The sequence below is a fragment of the Pezoporus wallicus genome, unplaced genomic scaffold (assembly GCF_028554395.1).
Source record: "Pezoporus wallicus isolate ANWC-B61680 ecotype Strahan unplaced genomic scaffold, APGP_CSIRO_Pwel_v1 scaffold_2584, whole genome shotgun sequence".
In the NCBI taxonomy this organism is placed as follows: Eukaryota; Metazoa; Chordata; class Aves; order Psittaciformes; family Psittacidae; genus Pezoporus; species Pezoporus wallicus.
The window spans coordinates 9,994,057-10,019,066 of NW_026642851.1; the positions used below are offsets into that span (position 1 = coordinate 9,994,057).

At 38.4% G+C, this 25,010-nt stretch overlaps 1 protein-coding gene across 3 annotated transcripts in view; it reads left to right on the forward strand.

Moving 5' to 3' along the window:
* The window catches only part of MYO3A (myosin IIIA), a 116,294-nt gene that overhangs the window by 49,797 nt on the left and 41,487 nt on the right, over nucleotides 1-25,010 (forward strand). For all 3 annotated transcript variants that reach the window (XM_057432486.1, XM_057432489.1, XM_057432488.1), the window contains 12 exons: nucleotides 322-467; nucleotides 2,091-2,156; nucleotides 2,560-2,715; nucleotides 12,888-12,987; nucleotides 14,792-14,908; nucleotides 15,880-15,984; nucleotides 16,068-16,151; nucleotides 16,921-17,123; nucleotides 19,706-19,804; nucleotides 19,905-20,019; nucleotides 23,362-23,488; nucleotides 24,477-24,687. In XM_057432486.1, coding sequence (XP_057288469.1) covers nucleotides 322-467; nucleotides 2,091-2,156; nucleotides 2,560-2,715; nucleotides 12,888-12,987; nucleotides 14,792-14,908; nucleotides 15,880-15,984; nucleotides 16,068-16,151; nucleotides 16,921-17,123; nucleotides 19,706-19,804; nucleotides 19,905-20,019; nucleotides 23,362-23,488; nucleotides 24,477-24,687 — 1,529 coding nt within the window. The remainder of the gene's footprint in view (nucleotides 1-321; nucleotides 468-2,090; nucleotides 2,157-2,559; nucleotides 2,716-12,887; nucleotides 12,988-14,791; nucleotides 14,909-15,879; nucleotides 15,985-16,067; nucleotides 16,152-16,920; nucleotides 17,124-19,705; nucleotides 19,805-19,904; nucleotides 20,020-23,361; nucleotides 23,489-24,476; nucleotides 24,688-25,010) is intronic.

A 25,010-nucleotide genomic window follows, 5' to 3' on the forward strand; every position in this document is an offset into this window, starting at 1 on the left:
AAAACAGTTTAGCATTGCTGAGTTTCTTTCTACTTCCCTAAGCATGGGATGTAGTTTACCACCTTCAGCTGAAAAGGCCAAGGATTTGCACCCCTTTGTCTGATGTGGGAACATCTGGTCAGAGAACCTGGTGTTCATGGGCACCTGCTTTCTCTAGTTTAAGCATTGCTTTTTTTCAGCAGCAGGATGCCTTAGGTTGCTGGATGCATGCAAGTCTGTGAATTTCACTGAGCATCTCAATCCAGTAAGAGATTTCCCCAGCTGTGGGTGTACTCTTAAATTTGGACATACAGTGACCATTCAAGTCTTTTACTCCAATAGGTGATTGCCTGTGAGCAGCAGCTAGATAGCTCCTATGATGCCAGATGTGATGCATGGTCGTTGGGTATTACTGCAATAGAGCTGGGAGATGGAGATCCACCCCTTGCTGATTTACACCCTATGAGGGCACTCTTCAAAATACCAAGGTAATATCTTGATGTACTTATTTCTGCCAGGTTAGACAGAGCTTTTTCCTTGTTTGTTACTTTCTTCGAACTTAGACTGTGTAAGTTTGTGTGTAGAGTTTCTTTGTATTATTTGTACTAGGAGGAGGTTAGAAATACTTTGTCCAGCTATGTCTTCTGCAGGCTCTGCTTCAGCCATGTGCACACATTGAGAAGTTCAGAGCTGACTGTGACTACATTTGAGAAAAAGCCACAAGGCCTTCTGTGTGGACTGCTGCACAAAATACATGAGCACAGGACTTAGCATGCAGAGTCCTGTGTATTTTGTCATAAAGAATGATTTATGATAGAAATACAGAGTCTGAGCATGCCTCTGTGGTGAACAAGCCTCATACCTGTCCTCAAAAGTTATCTCATGTCCTTTGAAGCAAAGTGTTCTTCCACCACTCACATACATTTAGGCTGCCACTTTTTGTTAGATTGTGCTGCTCCTAGCAGTTCCAGTGTTGCTGTCCTTGGGCAGTGCAAATAGCAACTTCTTACATGTTTTCTTTGAAGCTGGAGGTAAAAGTACCCAAATTGCCACTTACAGCATTTCAGGAAACATCTATTTCAAAGTCAGTAGGGAAGGATCATACAGCGGTTTGTGGATTTCATTCTAGTTGGAGAAGTGCCAGAACAGTTCAAACCGCATAGTCTACATGAGTGCTTCAAGTCCTTTACAGTGAAGTCACCCAGATTTGTATAAATTTTCTTCAGGTTTAAGAAATCTTGGCTGACTTGGCACTGAAGCAGAACATGAATGCTCTTCTTACCTTTACTTTCTATGGGACAAGTAGTTACAAACTGTTGTGGTCAGTCATTTCAGCAGGGCCTTCAAAAACCATTTGATTACACCCTTACAAGTACTGGATACCTTCTTGCCCTCAAGCAAACGTAACATCAAAAGCCTTTCATTCCATTAAGGACAACCTGAAGGTGACAGAGTTAAGAAAAACAGTTATGATGATTGAATGAAAATGCACGAGAGTCACCTTGTCTGTAGGTATTCCTTTTGTCTTTGTGTCTATACTTGGTCCTCTGTTTGAATGGGAGGCTGTTAAAACAATTTGTGCCAAGTTAACACCTAAGGTAAACAGCTCTAATGACAAAAAAGAAAGTAGTAGTATTTAGGCCTTCCTTTGACTTCTGATTAATTTCTGATGGATGAAAAATAGTTAATAAAGGGCTAATTTCTTCTGACACTTTGTTCAGCAAGTTGATTAATTCAGTCCTTCTGGGAAAACCTAAAATAGAATTTCTTTGTAAAAAGTCTCTTAAGAAAGTATATTGTTTCAGGCTCGTAAAGAGAAACTTGCCATTACAAGTGAATAGTGATTAATGGGTTGTTAGTTTCACTTCCGATAATTGATTTGACTGAAAAAATTATAGTGATTCTTAGCTATGCGTGATAGATCATCTGTATGCTATTTCTCCTTGTTACTTAAGGAAAGTAGAACCAGTGAGGTAGTGTGTGCTCTTTTTACCAGTCAAAATCAATATCTTTTTCAGTGGCCTTCTAAACCTCGTTACTCAGCCTGCCTTCATACATTGTTTTTGTCAAGTGAGCAGCTTATTAACTTATCGTCACGTTGACCTTTGCAGGAATCCTCCTCCGACACTACAGCAACCTGAACTGTGGTCACCTGAATTCAATGACTTCATTAACAAGTGAGTAACAGTTGAGAGCACAGTAGCTGAATATGAAACATGTGTAAATGTCATGTGTAAAATATCTTTGTATTCACTATGGAAATCTGTGGCTGCTAATACTTTTCCTTAAAAACCCTTGTCAATCCAGTTTGGCTTTGAAGTGAGAGTCCAGATTTAAAATGTGAAATAACATGCTAACACACTTGATGTTTCTGTTTTTCTTACAGACTATTTAGTTTTAAAATGAAGTAATTTAACATCTTGGACTCATCAATTTGGTGAAATCTTAACAATTTTCAATGTAGAGCTTTTGTGATTAAGGTAGATATATTTATTATGGAGGCATGAGTAAACTACAGGCAAGCATTTCAAAACTGAACAGCAATCCCTCAACAATGATATGTTTTTTCTGCCAGCACAGGTGCTTGACTAAAGATTATGAGAAGCGTCCAACAGTATCTAGTCTTTTGCAGCATGATTTTATTAAGCAAATTGAAGGAAAAGAAAACGTGCTACAAAGACAACTCATGGAATTTATTGACGTTCATCAACAAATGGGAGTAACTGAAAAGGCAAGGTAAAAGTAGCTAAAAAAGTAGACCAGTTGGGACAATTTTGATACTTTTACTGTTTCAGAACGGCTATCACTCAGGGAAAGATTCACCTGTCATAACTGTGGCTGGCAAAAAAATAGGCAGCTTAATCTTTTGGTTCCCCTATAGAGCCAATGGCAAGAGAGGGGCATTACAATTCACATGTAGGATGAAACAGTCTTTAGAAATGCCTTTCCTTTCTCCTCTGACTCAAGATGCAGATTAGGATCTTAGCATTCAGAAAGCTAAGGTTAGGTGAAATTATGTTTGTCATTTTCTTACATTTACGTGGTCAGCTAATGTTCAGTTTAAGCAAGGATGCTAAAAATAACTAGTTAGGTTCCTGCAACAATTGGATACCACTGACTGAATGAAATGTATTGCAAGTTCAAATCCTATGTCTTATTGTATAGATATTTTCTTTCTTCCACTGGTATTTAGGAATATCAATTCTGAATAAATCACTTAGCACCTGATGGCTTTCATTTGAAACAGCTGAGAATGTCTTGGCTTAATTTTACGATTTAAAAAAAAACAATTCAGTATACTGAAATAGTGTGTCAGATGTGAAATGTAGCAGACTAGTATTGATGTACTACTGGTGTGACTGCTCCTGTGATTCACGGTAAAGCATGACAATTTTTCTTTTCTTTTAAATGGAACATAAAATTTAAAAGACATTTTGGCATTATCGGGTATGGAAAAAGCTTACTGAAGTCTGCCACATTTCCTTTCAGACATATTTATAGTAACAATATATACAGCAGTCTTCAGTTTTAACTCTGGAAATTTTTCTATTTATTCTATGCTTTAAAGCTAATTAAAAATATATTTCTAAATAATTCATAATTTTCAAGTTTCCTTGGACCTTAAATGTATGTGGGATGAGTAGTACTTCCGGTTTTCAGGCATTTCAGAGGAAACCTATCCAGTTGGCTTAAATTTAAGCTTCAGACTGGATTTGTATGTGCAGACTTCATACTTGTTTAATCCAGAAAGATTCTGGAATAGAAATAAGCTTATTAGATGTCAGTACTGAGCATTAAAACGGCAACGAACACCAGACTTTTAATAGTGTTAATTTATGAAACATAGGGAAATGGTATGTTGGTAAAATTAGTCCAAAACATTAAGTTACATGAACTGAAATCCTGATAACATTTGTGACACTGGTCCTTTCAAAGCCTATCTGATTTTTAAAAAAACAGGCTTATAAGTCAATTGTCATGAGCTTTTTTACCGATTCTGTAGAATTTATACATTTGTTTTCTGTAAGTCCTATACTTTTTTCAAAAATCCTTTCTTTTCTTTTTCCTATGTAAATGCTGCATAAAGCAAATAGCATGAACTTTCTTTTCCTATACAATACATGCATAAAGAAAGTGGCCCAATTTGCATGCCCACAGAGCAGTCAAATGTCGTAGGAACAGGATGATCTATTGGTACTTCCTCCATCCTGTTTAGGTTGTATTTTACTCAGTCTTCACATGAACCAGTTTAAGGGAAGGTATTACCATGTGATGAAGTTACCCATGTTTTTACAGTTGATCAAGTATAATTTCTAAATAAATTTTCCCAAAGGAAGGTGGAGTTTTTTCTCTGAAAATAATAGTAATACGTTATCTGAAACTGTGTAAAAGAACTAGTTATTTAACTAATTTAAATGGCACGGTTAAACTAATAGCTTGATCCATACTTCATGTCAGGCTGATACTAATATAAATCTCATTTGCACTGATTTAACCAAATTTTTCCATACATGAGATCAGTAAAGGCAGTATGAAAGACTGGAAGTAAAAATCACATTTTACAGTCACTGTACCTACAATCACTTCAGCTTTAACATGTTTATTGTCTACATTTGCTGGAAGATTGTCTTTCATAGCAATGCATGTAGCAAATGACTAGCTGTCTCCTAGAAACAGTAAGAGTGCCCATCTTTGTATCTGTTACTATCCCTGTAAAAGCAAGAAAAGTAGATATTATTTTCAGGTAGCTGAAACTAGTAAAGTATGTACATTATTTTACTTTAGAAGAAATTAGAATTCCGGGCCTGTAAAGGAGAATGGCATTTGTTCTTTCTGTATGATAAAAGGTTTATACAAAGATCTTTGAATTCAGTGGTCATATTTAAAGTGTTTAAATACTAATGACATGTATCTTCTGGCCTTCAATCTGCACAGAGTAAATGGCGTCAAAAGCAGCATGTGTACAAAAGTCGCATGTAAATCTGATCCAGAGTCAAGGCATAGGCGGTGTAGTGGCAAGTCACCTGGAAGAGGCTGATCTTGAAATCTTCTGGCTTCTTTTTTTTTCTGGACTATTCTGTTATGGGACTGTTTTTACACTGGCACTATAGGGCCCTTTTGTGAAATTCCTGAACTTTCACCGGTTGCTGGCAACTTTCCTTGTAAAGCTCCCTCCTGGTCTCCAACTGACACTCTCAGTCCATAATTTGAAGCTCTGCTGCTTTTTGGCACTGGGAGGCAAGTAGTTCAAGGCATTAAAAAACTCTTCCTTCCACTGAGGGAAGAAATCCTCCTACCTGTGTCATGTTGGATAAACAGGCATGGCATATAAACTCAAGAAATTTGGTAATACTGACTTAAGGCTGTAAGGAAGGAATCCAGTTATTGTCTCAGTATGTGTTTCCTCTCCTCTTCAAATTCAACTTTATTAATAAAAGTTTTGTATTTCAAAAGAAGAAAAAGAAAAATGCCTGGAAGTTAATAGCTGAGGTCCAGCCACTGCATCTTCCTGTTTGTGCTCAAAATCAGATTACCCTCTTTGCCCAGCATGCTGAGGTATAATTTGATTCTGACTGCCTTCTGCAGTGGTTGTCTGTTGATGCACTTGTGACCTTATCTTGTTGTTTGCTGAATGTGCAGTGTATATAGTTCAAAAAGAAGAGATCCTGTTAGGTTATGTCACAGGCTCAGAAGTTTTACAGAAGGCCAGATCTTCAGATCCAATCTTTGAGCACTGTGACTACTCAGGAAGAGTGTGTGTGTTCTCTAGGCACAGAGGGGAGCCACCCTACAATCACGCCATTAGCACCAGTGTTCCTGAGGTATTTTCTACTGCTGATGAGTCATTAGGACATTGCACTGGGCCCTCTGAACCTTCCTATTATTGTTATTCCAGTGAAGAGGAACCTAGTTTTTGGTTCTGTATCCTTTCTAAACACCTAGCAAGAGGAACAGAGCCCACTGACCTCCTGAATACCCAGAAACATCAACTTAAGGGGCAATGTGCCGTAGACCTGCTCAAGACTTAACGTGGGTGATGGAAGACTACTGTTTTTTTCAGTAACCTCTGAACAGTCTTATACCACTAGCTTATCTTCTGCTACTTGAGGCTCAAAAAAACGCATGTATACTAGCAATGAGCTTCATTACGAATTCCACTTTTTTACTTTGAGAAAATGCAGTACATTTTTTCTCTGAAGTCATCACTTCTTCATGCTAAAAATATCTGTTTGCAACTTAACCTTTTCTAATTCAGATCTCACATTGAAATTACAATGCCAAGAGCGTGAGAAAATATCCCTTGATACATTAACATTTTCTAATACCATCTTAACTGAAACGTCTCTAAAGTTTGCTATTTGGAATGATGAAGTAAGCTGAAGGAGATAAATTAATGTTAGGAAGTAAGTGAAGCAGGCAAAGTTGCATCCTAAGTGCAATTGTGTGGTTTTGTTTAGTATTTGGGTTCTCACTGAACTGTGAATCCTAGGTGAGGAGAGCCACATTCAGGATAAGGGCCTTGGGCTTCTGCAGGGGTTGACTTTGTCATGGCTATGACAAGACAAGCCTTTTTCGCTGTGCAACTCACAACATGGCATTTGCCTCTTTTCAGGGGGGTTCATTACTCATAATGATCTTGATACTACTTTTCCTTTGGTCTTTTCAAATTGATGAATTTTCAACTAATAGAAAACATTCTGTTACAACCTAGTAGTATGATCCTGAGATTTTATACAAATAAACTTCATCCCATATCTGTTACTCCAGTGCTCAGGATCACCTAGCTCTTTACATACTATATTCTAATTCTTTTCTATGTTGATAGTTACACAAAAGGCGTAATAATGGAATTTATTGCACAATCTTTAACAAAAATAAGACAAATTCTCTAATGAACAAACAATAACCTCATTTGAGCCTAGACATTCACCTTATGTTTCTCCTCACTTTTAGCAAATCCTTCAGTCACATACTTATATTCTTGTAAGTCACATTATAGCTGTTAGAATTTATAATTAGTGATGAAAATAATTATTAGAAATGAGTGCTGCAGCATATACCCCCAAACTGCTCTAAAAAACCCCACTTCTTGCTAGGGCAAATGAGGGGAAAAGAACTGCATTGTAAAGAGTTTTACTTTGCAACAGAAATAGCTGTCTTTGAAATGTCCTTCAGAACTGTCGCATCTACACCTGACAGTCAGGCTTGTAAGACTTTTATCTGGAGTTGTTTGGCTGTCTTAATCTTGACTGCTTTTACAATAATCTCTACAGAAATGTGCAATGATTAGTACAGTGTGTATTTCCTGGGAATTATGACTCATTCCAGAATGAGCTGTATACGCAAGGGATATTCACTGCACCTAGATTTCAGCAAATGACTCTGGTCCCCAGGTTAAGAGCCTCATTGTTACATACCCTCTGAGTAAACATAGGAAAGAGACCCATGCTACTGCAAAGTGATTCCAAGGGCTTTCAGGTAAGCTGAATTACTTTCCTAAGATTTTGTACTTCTGTATTGGTCACGCAGGGATACCACTAAAATCTAGTGACAGGATGCAAAACAGTTGCTCTATTTATTTGGAAAGTTCAGGGAGGTAAGTTTATAAAAGTTCAATGTACAACATGCACAAAGGTGGTGGTAAATATATTCTCCCCTGTCAAAAGCATGGTGTAGCCTACAGTTTCTTTCCACGACTTTCCCTGAGACTTGTGTCACTTATTTTCTGGATGTTCTCTCTCTCTATTTCTATCTTTCTGAGTCATTCTGCAAGTGGAAAGCAGCTGACAGCAATCCTTTAAGCCCAAATCTGCAGTGCAGATTGTAGCTGAGGAGAAATCACCACACTAGCTTGACTAATGCAGCGTGAGGAGCAGGGTAAGACAGCTCACACGGAGTCCACGGCTGTCTTGGTCAAGGTCTCCAGATGAAATGTCTATCAGAGTAGAGCCTTAAACATGAGGGTTCAGAGATCCAGACCAGTCCTTTAGCACTTCAAGCCACTTCTTCGTCTCACTGTAATTCAGTGTGGGCTTTGTAGGACAGCTATGCTGCAAACTGCTTTCCGGCTGCAGAAGCGATAAAGAGTTTCTGGCAACACAAACTCCAGTCCCATGCTTCTAGTTAATACACATCTCCACAGCAGAATAAGAATCTCCTTCCATGCAATACAGTGGACAGCAGCAATGCCTGAATGATGAATAGTTTACTTGCTGAAGCAAAACAGGAGAGAGAAGTTACTCCTACATTCAGGCCTCCCTGGGAGTAAAGGTCCACAGCTGCTACTTTACTGTTGTGTCAGTGCACATGCTCAGCGACTCATTTCTCCTGAAGGTGGGACACCTCACCAGGCATCACTTGCTTTTGGACCTTCACCTTCATCTTCTCAGTATGGCTCTGACCATCGAGCATGAACCTGACTCATGATGGCAATGAAGAACTAATCCTAAAGAGTCCTTTTAGAGATCTATTTGCTCAGTTAAGAACACATATTTTTCCCTGAAAATTGTCAGGGATACAGCTATCCCTTGAGACTATTATGAAGATTATGAAGGACCAATAATCTGCTTTTGGAGGGCATGGTAAACCAGCATGGGCTTTGGCAAACAGATTGTGCAGAGCAGGACATGACCTAGTTGGCTGGACATGGACCACCTCTGAATCCAAAGCCCTGTAGCTCTGCTGGGCAGTGCTGTGCTCTCAGCAGTGTTGCATAAGCTTGAGCACAGCTCCCTCAGTCTGCAGCCAGTGATGTCCAATCATTTAAACATAGAGGGAGCACAGGTTTTCCTGCAGAGCATTGTGCACATACAGCTGGAGTCGTATCAAGACACTTTTCTAAATTCAGGTGCAGATTTTGCATTGACATAAGACCAGTTTTATTTAAGCATATTCCACCAGATACATCTGCTGAAGACAAAATTTTGATTTTAAATGTGTATTGTTCTGTGCAGCCTCCAGAGAAATAGAATCACCAGCAGTGACAGGTTTCTCCGTGTTGCTTTTGTTTGTTTTTTTCTGTTTGTCTCTTTTAATGTTCTTTATAACTACTGGGAGGTGTATAGCTGTTCCCACCTTCACCTTACAGAAAACCCAATTATTTCTAGTTTCTTCTTTACACCCAGATCAAGGCCAGCCTTTTTCCTGTCACTTTTTAGTCTACAGATGAGTCTCTAGCCAGTTTAAGCAGAGAGTTCAACGAGGCATCTTGAGTCACACTTTTCTTTTCATGGTATTTTTGGAACTATCAGAAACCTTTTAAATACATTCTGACAATTTGAAGAAGAAAAAGCTGCAGTTGCCTCATTTTGATTTAACTGAATCTTGAAAGATAAGCAGGGGGTGTGAAGGAGGATGCACAGAAACAATGCTGCCTTGACTCATTTTCTTGTCCGTACTGGGATGATGTTTCTGGCCTTTAGCTGCTTAAATTGCTTGCTGAGCATGGCTGTAAGATCTGATGCCTCCAATTAATAATTTCTGAACAGAGAAACATGATTATTTCAGTTCACAATGTCTATGTGCATGATGATAATGGAATTTCAGTATTGATATCAACAGCATTGATGTGGAGGGGGTTAAGTGGTTGGAGTTTTAGCAAGAGAAGCAGTATAACTGCCCTTAAGGGGACGGTGCCCTTTGACAGCAAAGCAGAAAAATATTGTGTTCTGCAAATCTGCTGCTCTGCTGTACTCTGGAGAATGGACAATAAAATCTGGTTTAACAAGCACTAGTGTTATCATAACGTCAGCTGAAGAGGATTACAGGAGAATCAATTTTATGTAATTAAGCTTCCCTGCCATAAACAGAGATCGCTTCCTTAAAAGAAAAAAATGAAAAAAGGGAAGTCTCCATGACTGGAGCATTCCCCATCCCTTCTTGCAAAGTGGTTGTCAGCTTCCTACATTAAATGAAAAATGGTAATTGAAACAAATCTTGGGAAATATCACTCTGTCACTGATAGGCAGTAACATTTAAACAAACAAACAAAAAAGTACTCAATGTGTAACAATTCCACCAGAAATGTAAAGCATAGCTTTGACAGATGCCTTGTTTTGGGTTTTCCTTTGGAGACGTAAAAATAGAACAGCAGAGCTTGATATAGTCCTGCACTTCCTGCATCTTTCCTTCATGTACATGTTGATAGGTCTTTCTCAAAGTTGTACTGATATTAGATGCATTCTCTGAACACAAAATGACCTTCGTGCAGGAACAAAGGAGAAATTGTTTCAACCATTCAAATTTAAATTTTCAACTGAAACTGTTTAAAAAAGTGTCAATGGGAGCTTGGGCTATAGAGGGGGCACATTTCCAGTGAGAGGGTAGGATTTTCCCTGTACATCTGGCTTGTGAATGCAATACTGTACTTCAGCTGGTAAATGCAAATCAAGCAGCAGCAGACCATACAAGGCTGAAGAGTGAATTTAAATCTTAATATTACCATATCCTTTTTAATACAACCTGGGTGTACATGCAACCAAAAATCGTCTCATAGTGTTATTTTAAGGACAGTACTATCAGGACAGCTGTCACGGTAAAAATGGGCTCCAAAGAAAAGGGAAGAAGAGGTCAGACCTAGGAGAATTGTGCTTGCTTTGCACCAGACTCATCCCTTTCGATGGTGTCTGCTTGCATTCGTGTGTGTTTTCTGCTTCAACTTCAATTATATTTAAGTATAATACATAACAGATTACAGCCCAGTTTTGGATCTCTTGCAGCAAAAGCTGTCTTTCTCCCCCACACAGACAGTCACTCCTCCTGCGTCTCTTTTTGTCTCTTTGCACTGCTTATGTTGTAACAGGACCATGTGTTGCTTTTCACCTCATGTAATTGGGCCTCACTACCATCCTCACAACTGTATCTAGTCTTTTGGGGGCCTGTAGTAAATACTGAAAGAAAGAAAGCAAGCAAGAAAACATTTGCAGGCGGGTTGCTTTCTCATGCAGACCCAGGGTGCTAAAACCTTTTGAGAGTTGTCCGCAAAATAGCTGGGTGTAAAACTGTCAGGAATTGGTTCCTCTCTTCCACCAGGGCGATGTAGATGCTGTTGATCCATACTGTTCATTGTGCTTGCTCATGACTTGGCCTCCACACTGGGTTTTGGACTGTGATATTGGCACAGAGACTATGCTAGCTCTTATAATAAAGTCTTATGTTTATGTCTTGATGTTAAGGTTGCAGAATTAGTCAGCTGTGGTGTGAAACTCCTGCCTTTGCATTATAGATAAGGGAAAGACTCCAGTGGTAGCTGGCATCTGTATAAGGGAGGAGTCAACTGCACCATTACTGGCATGTGTATTAGGATAAGCTATTCTGGTACCCTCAAGGAACAACAGTTAGAGACAAGAGAAATTGAAAGAAATGCTAGATGAAGTGCATTCATGCCTGCAGTTCCATCATTCAGGTCTTGATTGCACTCACAGTTTGTGAGGGCATCATTTGCCTATTTCTTCTAGTCTGTTTTCAGTCCTGGCAATCAGTAGCTGATGCCAAGTGGGTTCCTGCTTGACTTTCTGAACCTGCATCCCACATCTCTGTATAGCCTGCGTGACCTGAAGTGGCACCTGTGAAGCAGGTGGTGTTCATGGAATGGGTGTAGCCCATTAAACTCTGCAGTAAATCTTTAAAAAATGTAGGAGTTCAGAAGTCTCTCAGCTTGCCCATTCATTCTACCTCATCTTGGTGCAGCTGCCCTTTTCTTGCTGTCCTGTTCACTTTACAGTAAAGTACTTGCCTGGGTAGAAAACACGCTTTTGCTCATGCCATATATCCAAATGTCAAAATTAAGTAAAGGATTTTGTCTGGAATCAAGGTAAAAAGTGAGTGTGTTTCACACAACACAGTTTTCCTGCTGTCTCAATTTGCCAAGGTGTATGTTCCGTGTGTTTAAGAAGTGCCTTCCTATTGTAGTATTAAGGGGAGTGAAGTCATATAAGGAGATCAGATTTACTTGATTGTCTTTCTGTGCTTGTGCCATATTGCACATCTGAGCTGGATTCAGTTTGCTGTTACTTATCCAGTTTCTCTTTCCCTGATTTTACCCATCTCATAAAGCAAGTATAATTAATGTGAATTGTAAACCTTGCATTTTCTGCTGCTTTCGCTTTGATTAGCAATGCCTTTACTCTTTGATAGAGACTAATCCAAGTCTTTGGGAATTTTATTGCCAATTTCTGCAAGACTGAATAAAGTTTTCTTTGGTTTGATTAAAAGAGAAAAGAAATTTCACTTTAAAACAAAAACTTTATTGAAATTTAACTCTGATAAGAAAAAGGGTTAAAATTTTGTTTGCTTATTTTTTATGATTTTTTTTTTCCTGTAGAGCCTGAGAAAATTCTTCTTGGTCAGGATGTATTTCACATACATCTGCTTCTGTAGCACTTTGCTCTACAGTGTGGTCACCTCAGCCAGGTTTTAGATCTTTGTCATTGCTGAGCTAGAAGTGTTTCCATCCTGGGTGCTTTCTCTACATCATCCTTGCCCTACTATTTCATCCTACACCCCTAGATTTGTCCTGTCCATGATTTTTATCTGGGTTATTTTTCTTTTTACAGGCAGGTGCCAGAATTTGACTGTTACATGTTTTAAAAATATGTTATTTTTTCCCCTGTGCTGCATAGCTCCAGTCTTGAAGATGGTGTACAGGTGTTACCAAGCAGGGATCTGTACAGTCAAAAATTTCTTCACAGTATCAGCTGTGTGATCAAACCATAGGTTTTGAGTTGTGAATTACAGGTGCACTGCACTAAGAAGTTATATCTTGTCCTGTTATTCAAATATTTGTGTGTTTGAATTCAGAACAATGGAAAGCTAGAATTTTTTGGTTGAATTGCTTTCAGGACGGTTACAGATGCAAGATCGGCTCTGTGTTCCCTTACATCAGGAAATTGTGTCTCTTTCTTTTCTAGATTTGAGCGTATTCATACAAAGAAAGGGAACTACAGTAAGTCACTAGTTTCAAACCAGGAAGAGGTAGATGATTTAGCAACCTTGGAGGTACTGGATGAGGTAAGAATCTCCTTTTTCACATTTTCCTGAAGGGGGTTAATTACATATTAGAACACGACGGTGTACTGTTGGTGTATTGTCAGGCACTCTGACCTGTCAATGCCTTCCTGTGAACTTTTAACAAAGTTACTGATACAGATCTCACTGTTTTGTCAAGGTTTGAAAACGAGCCCACTAGGAGCAGGGGAGCATGCTTAAGGGAAAGGGGGGAAGTCTGTTGTGTTTGTGCTTGAAGCTTCAAAACCAGAAAGAAGAACCACGCTACAGCACATTATCTGCAGGTCTTAGCAGCCATCAGTGGTTGTAAACAAACTGCCATTCTTCCTCTATTGGGCTGTGCATAAATGATAATTCACATTGTCTTATCTTCCATCATCCAAGAGCTTGGTTATAGTCATTTGATGTCTAGGTAATATTAATAGAGCTAATCCAAACTTCATCTACTGCACAAAGCTGAGATTTAAGCATTTTTTTTTAGTATTGAGAGTAGTCGTAGGCTAGTGAGACTTTTTTATCTTTTGGCATGAAGCATATAAATAATCTGAGTGAAAGAGAAGACACAAAAAAACAGATGAGCTGGAAGTGTATCTCAGTATCTCATCTCTTCTGAGGTTGAGCATTCTCAGGAAGCCTCCACCTAAAGGCATCATTTGACTACATGATATTTTACTGAATCAAATCCAGTTTAAAACCTCTTTCACATATAAGTGGCAGTTTCTCAAAACTGTCTTCTTTCTTCCGTTCAAACTTCTCTTCCAGTTTAGGTAGCCCATCAGAAGAGCGAAACAGGACACCTTCTATCAGTGCAAGAAATAATTGTAAAAAGGGCAGAAGTTTCCCTTAAAAAAATGTGTTAACATGAATCTGGTGATGTCCAAAAGCAAAACAGCATTCAAAACCAAAAAGGGAAGAGTTTATAAAGGCAATGGTAAATCAAGGTTTTCTCCTTGTGTTTTCCTTCAAAGGAAATGTAACCTCTTTAGCTGTTGAGAATTCAGGTTTTAAGTGTTTTTAACCAGAACACAGTGCACAACACTGTGAACAGATAAATGTGAAGGAAAAGCAGTTCCTTCTGCAGTCCTCTGCTGCTAGTCATTCTTTTCCAGTGGGGATACAGCCTAAATATTTTTACATGTACCTCAAAACAGTATCAAGGCTGGTTTGAATTTCTTCATCCAGCTCTATGTCTTGTTTTGATTGGAAACCTAATCAGGCACATTACGAACACAGCTCTGTGCAGAAGAATCTGAGGAAAATTGTCAAGAAATTGGATGTGCCGCTATGGCTCTTTTTATTTTCTTGGTTCAGGGAGAACTGAGTCTCCAGCAGCAAAGAACAATCACAGCAGAGAGTGACTGTTAATATAGAAAGGTCCAAACAGTTCAAATCTGTGTCTTAGCATTAAGTGAGAGTGATGTTAGACCAGTTGTAATGGCAGTTATGGATTCAAATATATGGCTCTTGCATAATGAATTACATGAAGCTGTAGTGTTAGAAAAGAAGACAGGACTGTCTTACAGAAACCTTTGATTAGTCGAGTTACAGCAGTACTTATTAGCTCATTTTCCTACAGCCACTTGTGGATCTGTAAGTATATATTGTTCAAACTGAGTTTGGATGCAAGAAATTAGGAATGGCAATGTGTTTGAAAGTGTTACTCACTTTTCATCATGATCACCTGTATTCCTGACTATTAATACCTTCCATCTCCATCCTTACTTGTTGTAACTATATATTTTATATATTTTTATAATACTCTTTTTTTCCTCATGTGATTCAATGTTCCTGTTTTTTTCTCCATCAGAACACAGTAACAGAGCAGTTGCAGAAGGGTTATGCCAAGGATCAGATCTACACCTATGTTGGGGACATTCTTATTGCTGTTAATCCATTTCGGAACATAGATATTTATTCTTCACAGGTGTGAAAATCTAAATTTGGTTCTTCTAAAGTAGCACTGATTTCCATTGAAGTTTGAATATTTGTGTTAAGTATAGAGTAAGACCATTCTTGAGATTACAGCAGTTCACTCTGAAAAACAGAATTACCCATGCAGTTGTTTCTTCAAGCGCATGTTGACATACATCTTTATCACATACTGGATTTCAGCAAAGACATGAGAAACTCCAAAAAGAATTAATTTCTGATATCTTTATGTCTATAGTATAATGTCTATGGCATGTCTGAAGTGCAAACAGCTATATCTGAGCAAATCATCCCTTTTGATCAATACATAGAAATGGATTTTTGACATTGTTATTCTTCTAGTGACTTTCAAAATTCATTCTTGCATGAGGTAAATTGTGCTAAATTTCATGAGGTTTGTTGACTAGAACCCCATGGAGTGTAAAGGTGCTAGCTGCCCATAGCAGCTAGTTCAGAAGTAGTAACTCTAAAGAGAAGTACATTTTTCCATGTGAATCTTAACTCCTCTCTGTGGGAGGGAGTCCACTTCTCTTGGAGAACTGTAAATGGCTGAAGGTAGGAGCTGGGGGCATTTGCTCCCAGGAGAGCTGGGGAAGCCATAGCCATTTAATTAATCAGACGGTTTACGAAGCAACCCTGTAAAATTTTAACTTTTTGTGAATTTGCCTGTCCATTATACAAAAGGTACTGTAGGTATAGAAAAGTTCTTAAGTTTTGACATCAATATCATGCAGAAATACTAAACGGATGAGAAGTAGGAAAAAACCCAAGAATTATAATTTGGTCCTTGATGTCTGGCAGTGTTAATTTTTCTTCTGATAATTTGAGTTTCACAGCATAATCATCACTGTTGGTAACCTCAGCATGCTGTACTCTAATCTGAAAATAAAACTCAACTGTGATTTATAAAAAAACAAAAGGTTGTTAAGGGACAGCTGATAATGTTTTCATTTTTCCCACACTTAGCATTCCAAACTGTATATTGGAGCCAAACGGACTGCCAACCCTCCTCATATTTTTGCTGTTGCTGACATAGGTTATCAGTCCATGGTGACGTACAACTCTGACCAGGTATACATGAGGTTGTCTTAATTATATCGTTTGCTTGGCTGAGATATGTAGTGAGCTCAGAGTCATGCTCTTGTTCTCTTCAGTGTATTGTTATTTCTGGAGAAAGTGGAGCTGGCAAGACACAAAGTGCCCATCTTCTGGTTCAGCAGCTCACTGTCCTGGGCAAGGTATGTTTTCAAAAGGGGTTTCTCTGTAAGGCTTTGCTCTTAGGCATAATTGACTGAAACTATGGACAGGACATTGGTAGGGGGGCAAGGCTGTAATACATTTTGCAAAGAACTTCTGTGACTTCAGATTGGAACATGATGCTGATCTGTCTACCCCTTCCTCCCTCCAGAACTAGGGTCATTTGGAAATATGTTGGGGATTCTGCAGTGAAGCACCCACTGCAGTAAGGGCTGCGACTTAGTCTGCCCTTGTTAAACTGAGTGTCTTCAAATCACCCAAACTGTACTAAATAAAATCCTCTTCTAGCTTTTCACCTCCTTCCACAACCAGATTTCTGTCAGTGGAACATGTCATTCTGGGAAGTGACCACATAGTGTTCTAAATAAAATGGCATTTTTGCATGTCCCAGGTGAAATGCAAGCAATCTGATCTATTGATATGGTGCAATGCAGCAGTAAGCAGTTACTAACAAGGATCCTAAAAGCAGGCCAGCCATCTCAGAGTGCTGGGCTGCAGAAATTGATTACTTCTGGTGTTGTCATTATCATTATGTATGTTATCTCTTCCAGCCAGCCCTTAGTTCTGCTGATTACTATACTCTGACAAGTTTCATGATTTAAGCATGCCTGTATTTACATACGATTCACATGGGAATGGCTTCCCTAGTGATGTCACACTTCACAATACAAAGTAGAAAAGGAAAGAAACAAGAATTAATGTATTTGAACGATTACTGATAATTTTAAGCATTGTCTTTTCCATATCCAGGCTAATAACAGGACTCTACAGGAAAAGATCCTCCAGGTGAATAACCTTGTAGAAGCATTTGGGAATGCAGGCACTATCATCAATGATAACTCGAGCAGATTTGGAAAGTATTTGGAAATGAAATTCACTTGTGGTGGCACTGTAGTAGGAGCTCAGATTTCAGAGTATCTCCTGGAAAAATCCAGAGTTGTCCACCAGGCAGTGTAAGTATAAAAACATTTGACCGAATTTGGGGGCTACAAAAAAACTATATTTGACCTAATTTGGGAGCTACAGAGTAGAACTACAATATAGAAAATTATCTTGGATCAGAACATGAAGATGAATAACGTACTGGGATTTTTTCTTATAAATGATACATGAATAGCTTATAAATCTGTAAGCTAGCTGAAAACTGCTGCTGATTTTTTCGCTGCCTCCTGGGTAATTTAAGCCAATCTCATAAAAATGCAAATGTGATATATAATGTGTGAAGAATTAAAAGGAGAAGAGAAGGCTGTGTGGAGACCTCATAGCAGCCTTCCAGTATCTGAAGGAGGCCTATGAGGATGCTGGGGAGGGACTCTTCATTAGCAACTGTAGTGATAGGACAAGGGGTAATGGGTTCAAACTTAAACAGGGGAAGTTCAGACTGGATATAAGGAAGAAGTTCTTTACGGTGAGGGTGGTGAGGCACTGGAATGGGTTGCCCAGAGTTGTGAATGCTCCATCCCTGGCGGTGTTCAAGTCCAGGTTGGACGAGGCCTTGGGTGACATGTGTTAAGTGTGAGGTGTCCCTGCCCATGGCAGGGGGGTTGGAACTAGATGACCTTAAGGTCATTTACAACCATAACTATTCTATGATTCTAAAAGGTTTCTAATAGTTCAGTTGTGCTTTTCTTTGTGGAAGTTTGAGTAATGTATTAAGTATATTACTTGGATTTAATTCCTCTACATTTCCTTTGGTATTGTAGTTTTGTTTGCAAAGTGCTCATTTTCCATTTTGGGGCATCTAGTAGGATCTGATTATTAAGGATTGTGGACCAAAAGCAGAACAGACCCATCTCTGCCTTGTGTGTATCTCACAATATAAAATGACAGAAAAATTAAATGGCATTTCCAATTAATTTAAATTATTGCCATGTATTTTCTATCCTAATACATAGCACAACCAGATAAAAAATATTTGGCAACTCCATTTCTGCCATAATAATAATAGAAAAAAACAAAGTTTGAGACAAAGAATGTTGTCAGTGATACAAATTTTTCCCCTTGCTGATCACTTACTCATTTTTACTCATTTTGTAGTTCTGCAAGATCTTGTTGCCTGTTGTAGAGTTGTGACATGAAGAACATCAGAGTATCACTTGGAATGTTTCAACAAACAATTTAAAGTTAAAAGCAGTTTTATGAAGTGGTGGGTTTTCCCACAGTTGAACATAAGCACAGATACTTCTCTTTCAGAATAAAATGAGTTTTTTCTTTAACATACCACCATTTTCATAATTTTTCATGGGTTTATTCTTTGGCTGTTAATTTATATTTAGCCACATGCAGAGACAGGAAGTCAGCAAAGCATTTACATGCCTCAGATGGCATTTACATGCCACTGAAGTGTTCAGCATGAGAGTCACTCTAAGAGGTTATATTTTGTGGCATAAACTTCCAAGGGCACTTGAAGCGGTTTGTGGCTCTTCTGCTCTTCTGCTAGAGCAGGAGTCCCAAACTCACGTGGAGAGCTAGGAATGACTTTTTGCAGAAAACTCAGTGACTGATTACCCAGAAAATGGGAGACTCAAGTTCCAGACTCACTTCAAGCCAAGAGATTTTGAACCTACAGGTTCTCCTGCCTTTCCCAGAGAGTACACAAAACATCAGGACGTTGTGAGGTTTCAGATTGGGCAAAGCATGGCTATGCAACCTTATGTAACCATAAGGGGGAAACTGAGGGACTGGCACTGAGGGGGAAGATAAGGGATGTGCTCCTACCCCTTAAAATGATCTTGTTTTCTACTGCTGACTGTCCACAGTAAAATACAGAAACTAAGCTGCCTCTGATCTAGGCACCCCACACAGATGAGAGTGCACCGGGCTGTGATCCCGTTTCACGGAAGCATGTATTAGTGCTCCTGAGACACATGCATCAGCTCATGCGAAAAGCAGGGGTTTGAACACAATTCCTTTTTTCCATTTCATAATGATTGACTTGGCTATCTCAGGGTTCAGTGGTGGTAGCAACTTTCCACCTAAACATCCAGTTCTTCCTCATAAGGTGCACTGGAACTTTGAATGTGCAATAAAAGCTTCTCTTCTGGGTTTGGGCACCTAACTTTTAGACAAAGCATGCCAAGTAATAAGGCCATTTGCTGAATGTCTGCTTCTGTGCTTTCTTGGTTCAGGGCTAAAGGACACAGCGAACACATGGGGTTCAGTGAATCAGGAATGTATAGTTCTCCTATGATCAAAAGATTTTTGTTAAATAGCTGGAGGTTAAGCAGCCCATTTTATACAGGTGGGTGAGCAAATTGCAGGATCTCACCCAGCATCTACCAATTGCATCCATGGTAGACCAGCATTTATCTGGCTGTAGCACCAAGCAGCCACCCAGGCAGCTTCAGAACAAACACACAGAGGCACACAAAGGGTGTTCACAGGAATTTATGTAATAGAGCTTCTTTCAGAGTGTTCTGTCAGTTTGCATTAGGCTTGCCTATTACTAAAATAACGTTTAATAATAGCATGTATGTCATTAGTAAATGTAACCGGGTTACATTACTAAACCAGTTCATTGTTTCTCTTGTTTCAGAGGCGAGAGAAATTTCCATATTTTTTATTATATTTATGCTGGTCTGGCAGAAAAGAAAAAACTGGCACATTATAAACTGCCTGAATATAGACCTCCCAGGTAATGCAGTTTATTTGTACATAAATTGTTTACTAAGAAATAAGGTGTTGAAATCTTAAGCTCATTTATATTCTAACTCTGTATCCATCAACTCTTTCAGATATCTGCAAAGCGATCATTTCAGAATAGTGCAAGATTTCATGAACAATAGCTTTTACAAGTCGCAGTTTGAATTAATTGAACAGTGCTTCAAAGTCATAGGTTTTACACTGGAGGTGAGTGATGATTACCCGTTTTTGGGATGAACTTTCACAGCTACCTTAATCAGGAAAAACTTACATAAAGCATTCAAATAATCTCCCTTGTTATTTTCTTTCTTTAGCAATGGTGTTTTTATTATTTAGGATATTGCATGGTCAACTCACTGTTATATTACCACATTTAAATTTTTAAGGTTTCAAGGTATTGATAATCTAATAAAAGGGTATTAGTCAACAAGACTTTGAAATTAGTGAACACAGCACAGCTGAGTAATTGAGGAAAAAAAAGGCTTTTGCAAATTAAATGCATAGAAAGTGATGCTGCAACTATATATTAGCCTATAATTTTAGGCCTGTGAATATGAGTCTCATCTCTGTTTTAAGATGAAATCCATGGTGTGAGTTCTAAAAATTCATTGAGTTGATCTGAGTTTTGATGAACACAATACATTTTCACAACTCCAGGAGTAAAGTTGAATGAAGTTTTTACATCCCTTTGGAATGAATCTGATCACTAAATGTTAACCGAACCCATTCTTTCTTTATTATCTCACATAATTGCTCTGCTGGCCATTAAGCTCCTCTCCTCAGGCTGTCTTTGGTATAATTAAAATAAAAACAAGCCTCTGGATTTATAAAGTAGAATGCAGGGGAAGGAAACCCCATCCTGCGCGCTAGTTCTCTCTTAGGGGAAGTGATGCATCACAGCTAGAGGTTACCACTGACTTTATTTATCACAAATGATAGTAGGGGTATGACCTGTGAAACACAGCACTAGTGCTGCAAAATGGGTGTGTGTTTTGATTTCTTTGACAAAACTGTGTGTTGTAAGGACCTTTTCACAGAAAATTACTCCAGTAGAATATTTCTGGGTTCCCTCAATGTAAATATTTGAGTAGCTAGCAGAACAGATTTATTCATCTATTCTGTTCCTCCATACTAATTTTGCATTAAGTTGTAGTAGCAGTGGCATTCACAGTCTCTTTCTCCTTTACATGGTTGTTTTTCACAACTGCACTTAGTAATTTCACACCTGTACTATCACATCTTTTCATATCTGTACTTTCACCTTTCCAGAAGCAGCATCCAGAAGGATGCACAGTTCAGCACTGATAGCAGTTTTGTCACAGCACTGGAGACCTTGATAAGTCCTAATTTATACCATGAAAAGCAGAAAGCCTGGTTTTGTTCCCAATTCTTTTGTTCACTTGGATGGATGGAATCAATAATCCCGACCATCCAAAAGAGACCTTCCTATATATTGAAGATCCAGGTAGAGCTAGGTCACTGGCTGCATTGTGCAGTTCTAGCATGGGTCTTTACTTGATTAACTCAGCAAGGCACTGTGAGCTGAATCTGTAAAGAATTACTCACCTGTAGAACCCCCCAGTTTCAGAAGCCGGTTGAGTACCACAGGCAGTCTAACTGTGGTTACGTGTGAGCCCCATCCATTTTAGCCTGTCTTACATTCTCCACAGGGTGAATTAGCATGTCTGAGGTTGTGTTTGCAAGTGCAGAAACAGAGAAGTCACCTTTCCCCACTGAGATTCTGATACAGGATACATGTGCTGAGACAATTTATTTTCAGTGAGAAAAAGGTACCGCAAGACAATGATTTCCTTCTCTAAATTCACTGTTAGGTAATGCAGCCTTCAATTTTGACATTTATGCCAGTGCACAGAGGAGGAGGTTCTGTATAAGCATGTTCCATGTTTTGTTAGCAGAAAACCTTGGACAGAATATCTTCTACGCTCCAGTTAAAACTGAGACCTAAACAGGGCTTGATTTCTTTGAAAAACTTTTTAACTGACTGGCAGGCTTTAATAATAACTGCTGTCAGTTCTCGCTGTCTTAAAATCACACTGCTTTATTTCAGGCTGCATGGCAAAATTAATAGGAAAGGACTGCCTGAGGTGAACAGTAATCACACTATATGAGACAGATCAAGCCAGATTTCAAACACTCTGGAAAAGGGCACAAAAATGTCAGCAGATATACACACTGTACAGCATAATGGTAGAAGTTAAGCTATCCATTTCTTTTCATTTTATCTATGTCCCTAAGCTTAAAATGAAAATGATTGCTTAAAACCTAGGTAAACTGCATACCAATTATCCTAAGCATAATGTTTTAGAGTGAGCTTATCTAGTTTGTCTTGCTGTCACAAGAATAATTAATTCAATAACTGCTAGATTAACTTCTGAAAGTGTTGAAAACAAGCTCAAGTATTCTAGAACAATTAAGGATTTTATCTGAGTATATGATGCCTGACAGGGTACCAGCAAACTATTGAATATAAGAATTAAAATACTGTGAAAAGTCCATCATTATAAAATACCAATTATATTTTTAAAAACTGCTTCCTATAAAACTATTATAAAAATTATAAAATGGCTATATAAAAAATGTGCTATTAATGCACACCTCAAAATATATCGTGTCAGAGATTCTTAGCTTAAAACAGAGTCTCCTTTGCAGGAACTCAGCATTTCTGAGTAGAAAATATTCAAGAGATCATCAAGTATACTGAGAAACATTCACAGTACAGATGAAAATTCACAGTTCAAATCTAAGTCAAACCTGCAATGAAAGCATTGTTTCATTATTTACAAATCTGATTTTATTTGTCATATGTAAGTACTTAAGATAATTTACTGTATGTATCACTTCATTGTTCAGATGGATATTTGTCTTTTTTCAAGGCACAATCCCTCTTCAGAACCTACTAAATCATTTGAAATTTAAATACATTTAAGTAAAGTCCGTACTTAAGTTCTTTGGTGAATACACAGTTCCTAACGGACATTTTGAAGGGTAAGGTGCTTTGCCAAATCAGGGATGTGAGGTCTCACTCTTCTCCCAGTGAAACTTTTTCTGATTATGTCAGTGGGAGCCATTGCAGATCTATTTTTCGGGGTGCCTTTGTTTCCATGATCCAAGAAACATAGATGCAGATTTTTTTATGTTTTTGTTGATTTAGGCATAACATTCTTAGACGTGGTTGTGCCTGCAGGCGCAGTAAAGGGCTGATATAAATAACCTCTGATTTTTTTCTGTGTAAAAGGATTGTGTTCACCGTTTTGTGCTTTCCCTAGTCAGTGTCAATCCTGTCCTGTTGACAAGTGTGGAAGAGAGATTAGGCTATAGTTTGTCTTGCCCTCTTTGGGTGCCTTACACTTGAAAGACTGTGCTGAGTACAGAATAGGTAAAGAAATATATCTGCTGAGAAAGTATTCTTAAAAGTAGTGGGCATGTGGCCGACAACAGGAAGAACACATACACATGCTTGTCGCACAAACCAAAGTGATATATCTATCTGGCTATTAAGTATTGCATCTTTTTTAATATACTTTTCAGGAACTTGGAAGTGTGTACAGTGTCCTGGCTGCCATTTTAAATGTGGGTAACATTGAATTTTCTGCAGTAGTATCTGAACATATGATCGACAAGAGCAACATTTCCAATCCAGTAGCCCTAGAGAATTGTGAGTATTTTTTCTTGACTTAAGATTATTTTCCTTTACTTTTGATAGCAAATTTTTTTTCTTGCAAGTGAGTTATCAGTGAAAACTGTATTCACATGGAAATTTTGCAAGAATAGTTAAATGCTGAAAATAGCTAATTCCAAGGTCACATGATTGCAAATACAAAACGAAAAAATTTCCATGTTGTGCACCTCATTTGACTAACCAGTTCAGTGGCATTCAGGGAACATGACTAATACTGCAAATGCCTGAAAATCAAATCTTTAGAATTTTTCCAAGGTTATTTGAACATTTGATGGAGAACCTCATTAACACGTTGAATAGTTTTTTCCCAGTTTTTTTCTCACATTATTCATTATTTGTTCCCCACATGCGTCTGTTGAAATATGGATCACTAATTCTTTGGAAGGGATGCCTTATGTTACAGACTGCCAGGAGGCAGAGGAAGGAAAGATTCTCAAGAAAGTTGCTACTCTTTCTCAGTAATTATAGGTGGGGAGACTGTTAACAGAGTCTTCACAGTATCTTCTTAAACGTTTTCCTGCAGAAAAATACTGTAGAAATGGGAAAGAAGTACCCCGGTTTTGGCTCAAAAGAAAGGGAAAGAAGGGAAACTGTGGCTTATGTGGATAGATTATAACTGAGAGAGATACTCACACCTCACAGTTTACGTACTCTTGATATAGTCACCTAGATTCCCTAGCATTTCTCTGTGTAAAGTCTGGAGAAATAGCCTTCTTGGTAAAGCACTTTAGAACCTAAAGGCTTCTGCTTTGAATCACTTATTCATTGGCTGCAGTGGAAGCTAGGAAGGTAGGTGAATAAACTAGATACTGACACTTGTTTGGCATGAACATCCTCATTAGTCATAGTTCAGAACTTTGATTTGGCTCTTATCATACAGTGAACTTGCAGCTTTGATTGCAAAAATGCTCATCTTTCCTTCAAAAATCTCCTTCTGAGCTATGCTTGTGACCTTCCTTTCTAGGTGCATCCTTGCTGTGTATTCAGGCAGATGAACTGCAAGAGGCTCTCACCTCTCATTGTGTAGTGACTCGAGGAGAAACAATTATTCGTCCCAACACTGTGGAAAAAGCCACTGATGTCAGAGATGCCATGGCCAAAGCACTGTATGGGCGCCTCTTTAGCTGGATAGTCAATCGCATCAACACTTTACTCAAACCTGACAAACATTTAAGGTAAAAGAAGCTTTTCAAGAATAAATGAGATGGAGATTTTATGTGGGAATAATATCTACACTAGAGCATTTAGTATTCTCATACACTTTTTCTCTGTTACCTTTTTGTTAATAACACCACCATATTAAAAAAAAAGGTTTTAGCCTATTCAGACTATGTCAAATACTGTAGATATGGATAACACAAGCATCTGATGTTTTCCTGTTTGACCTTTACTCATTTAACCCTTCATAAATTACATACTAACTACTTTTTCATTTATACTTTTTCAGGGTCAACTTTTGACATTCACCTGTTGATTACATAGGTGAAATTCTGCTCTT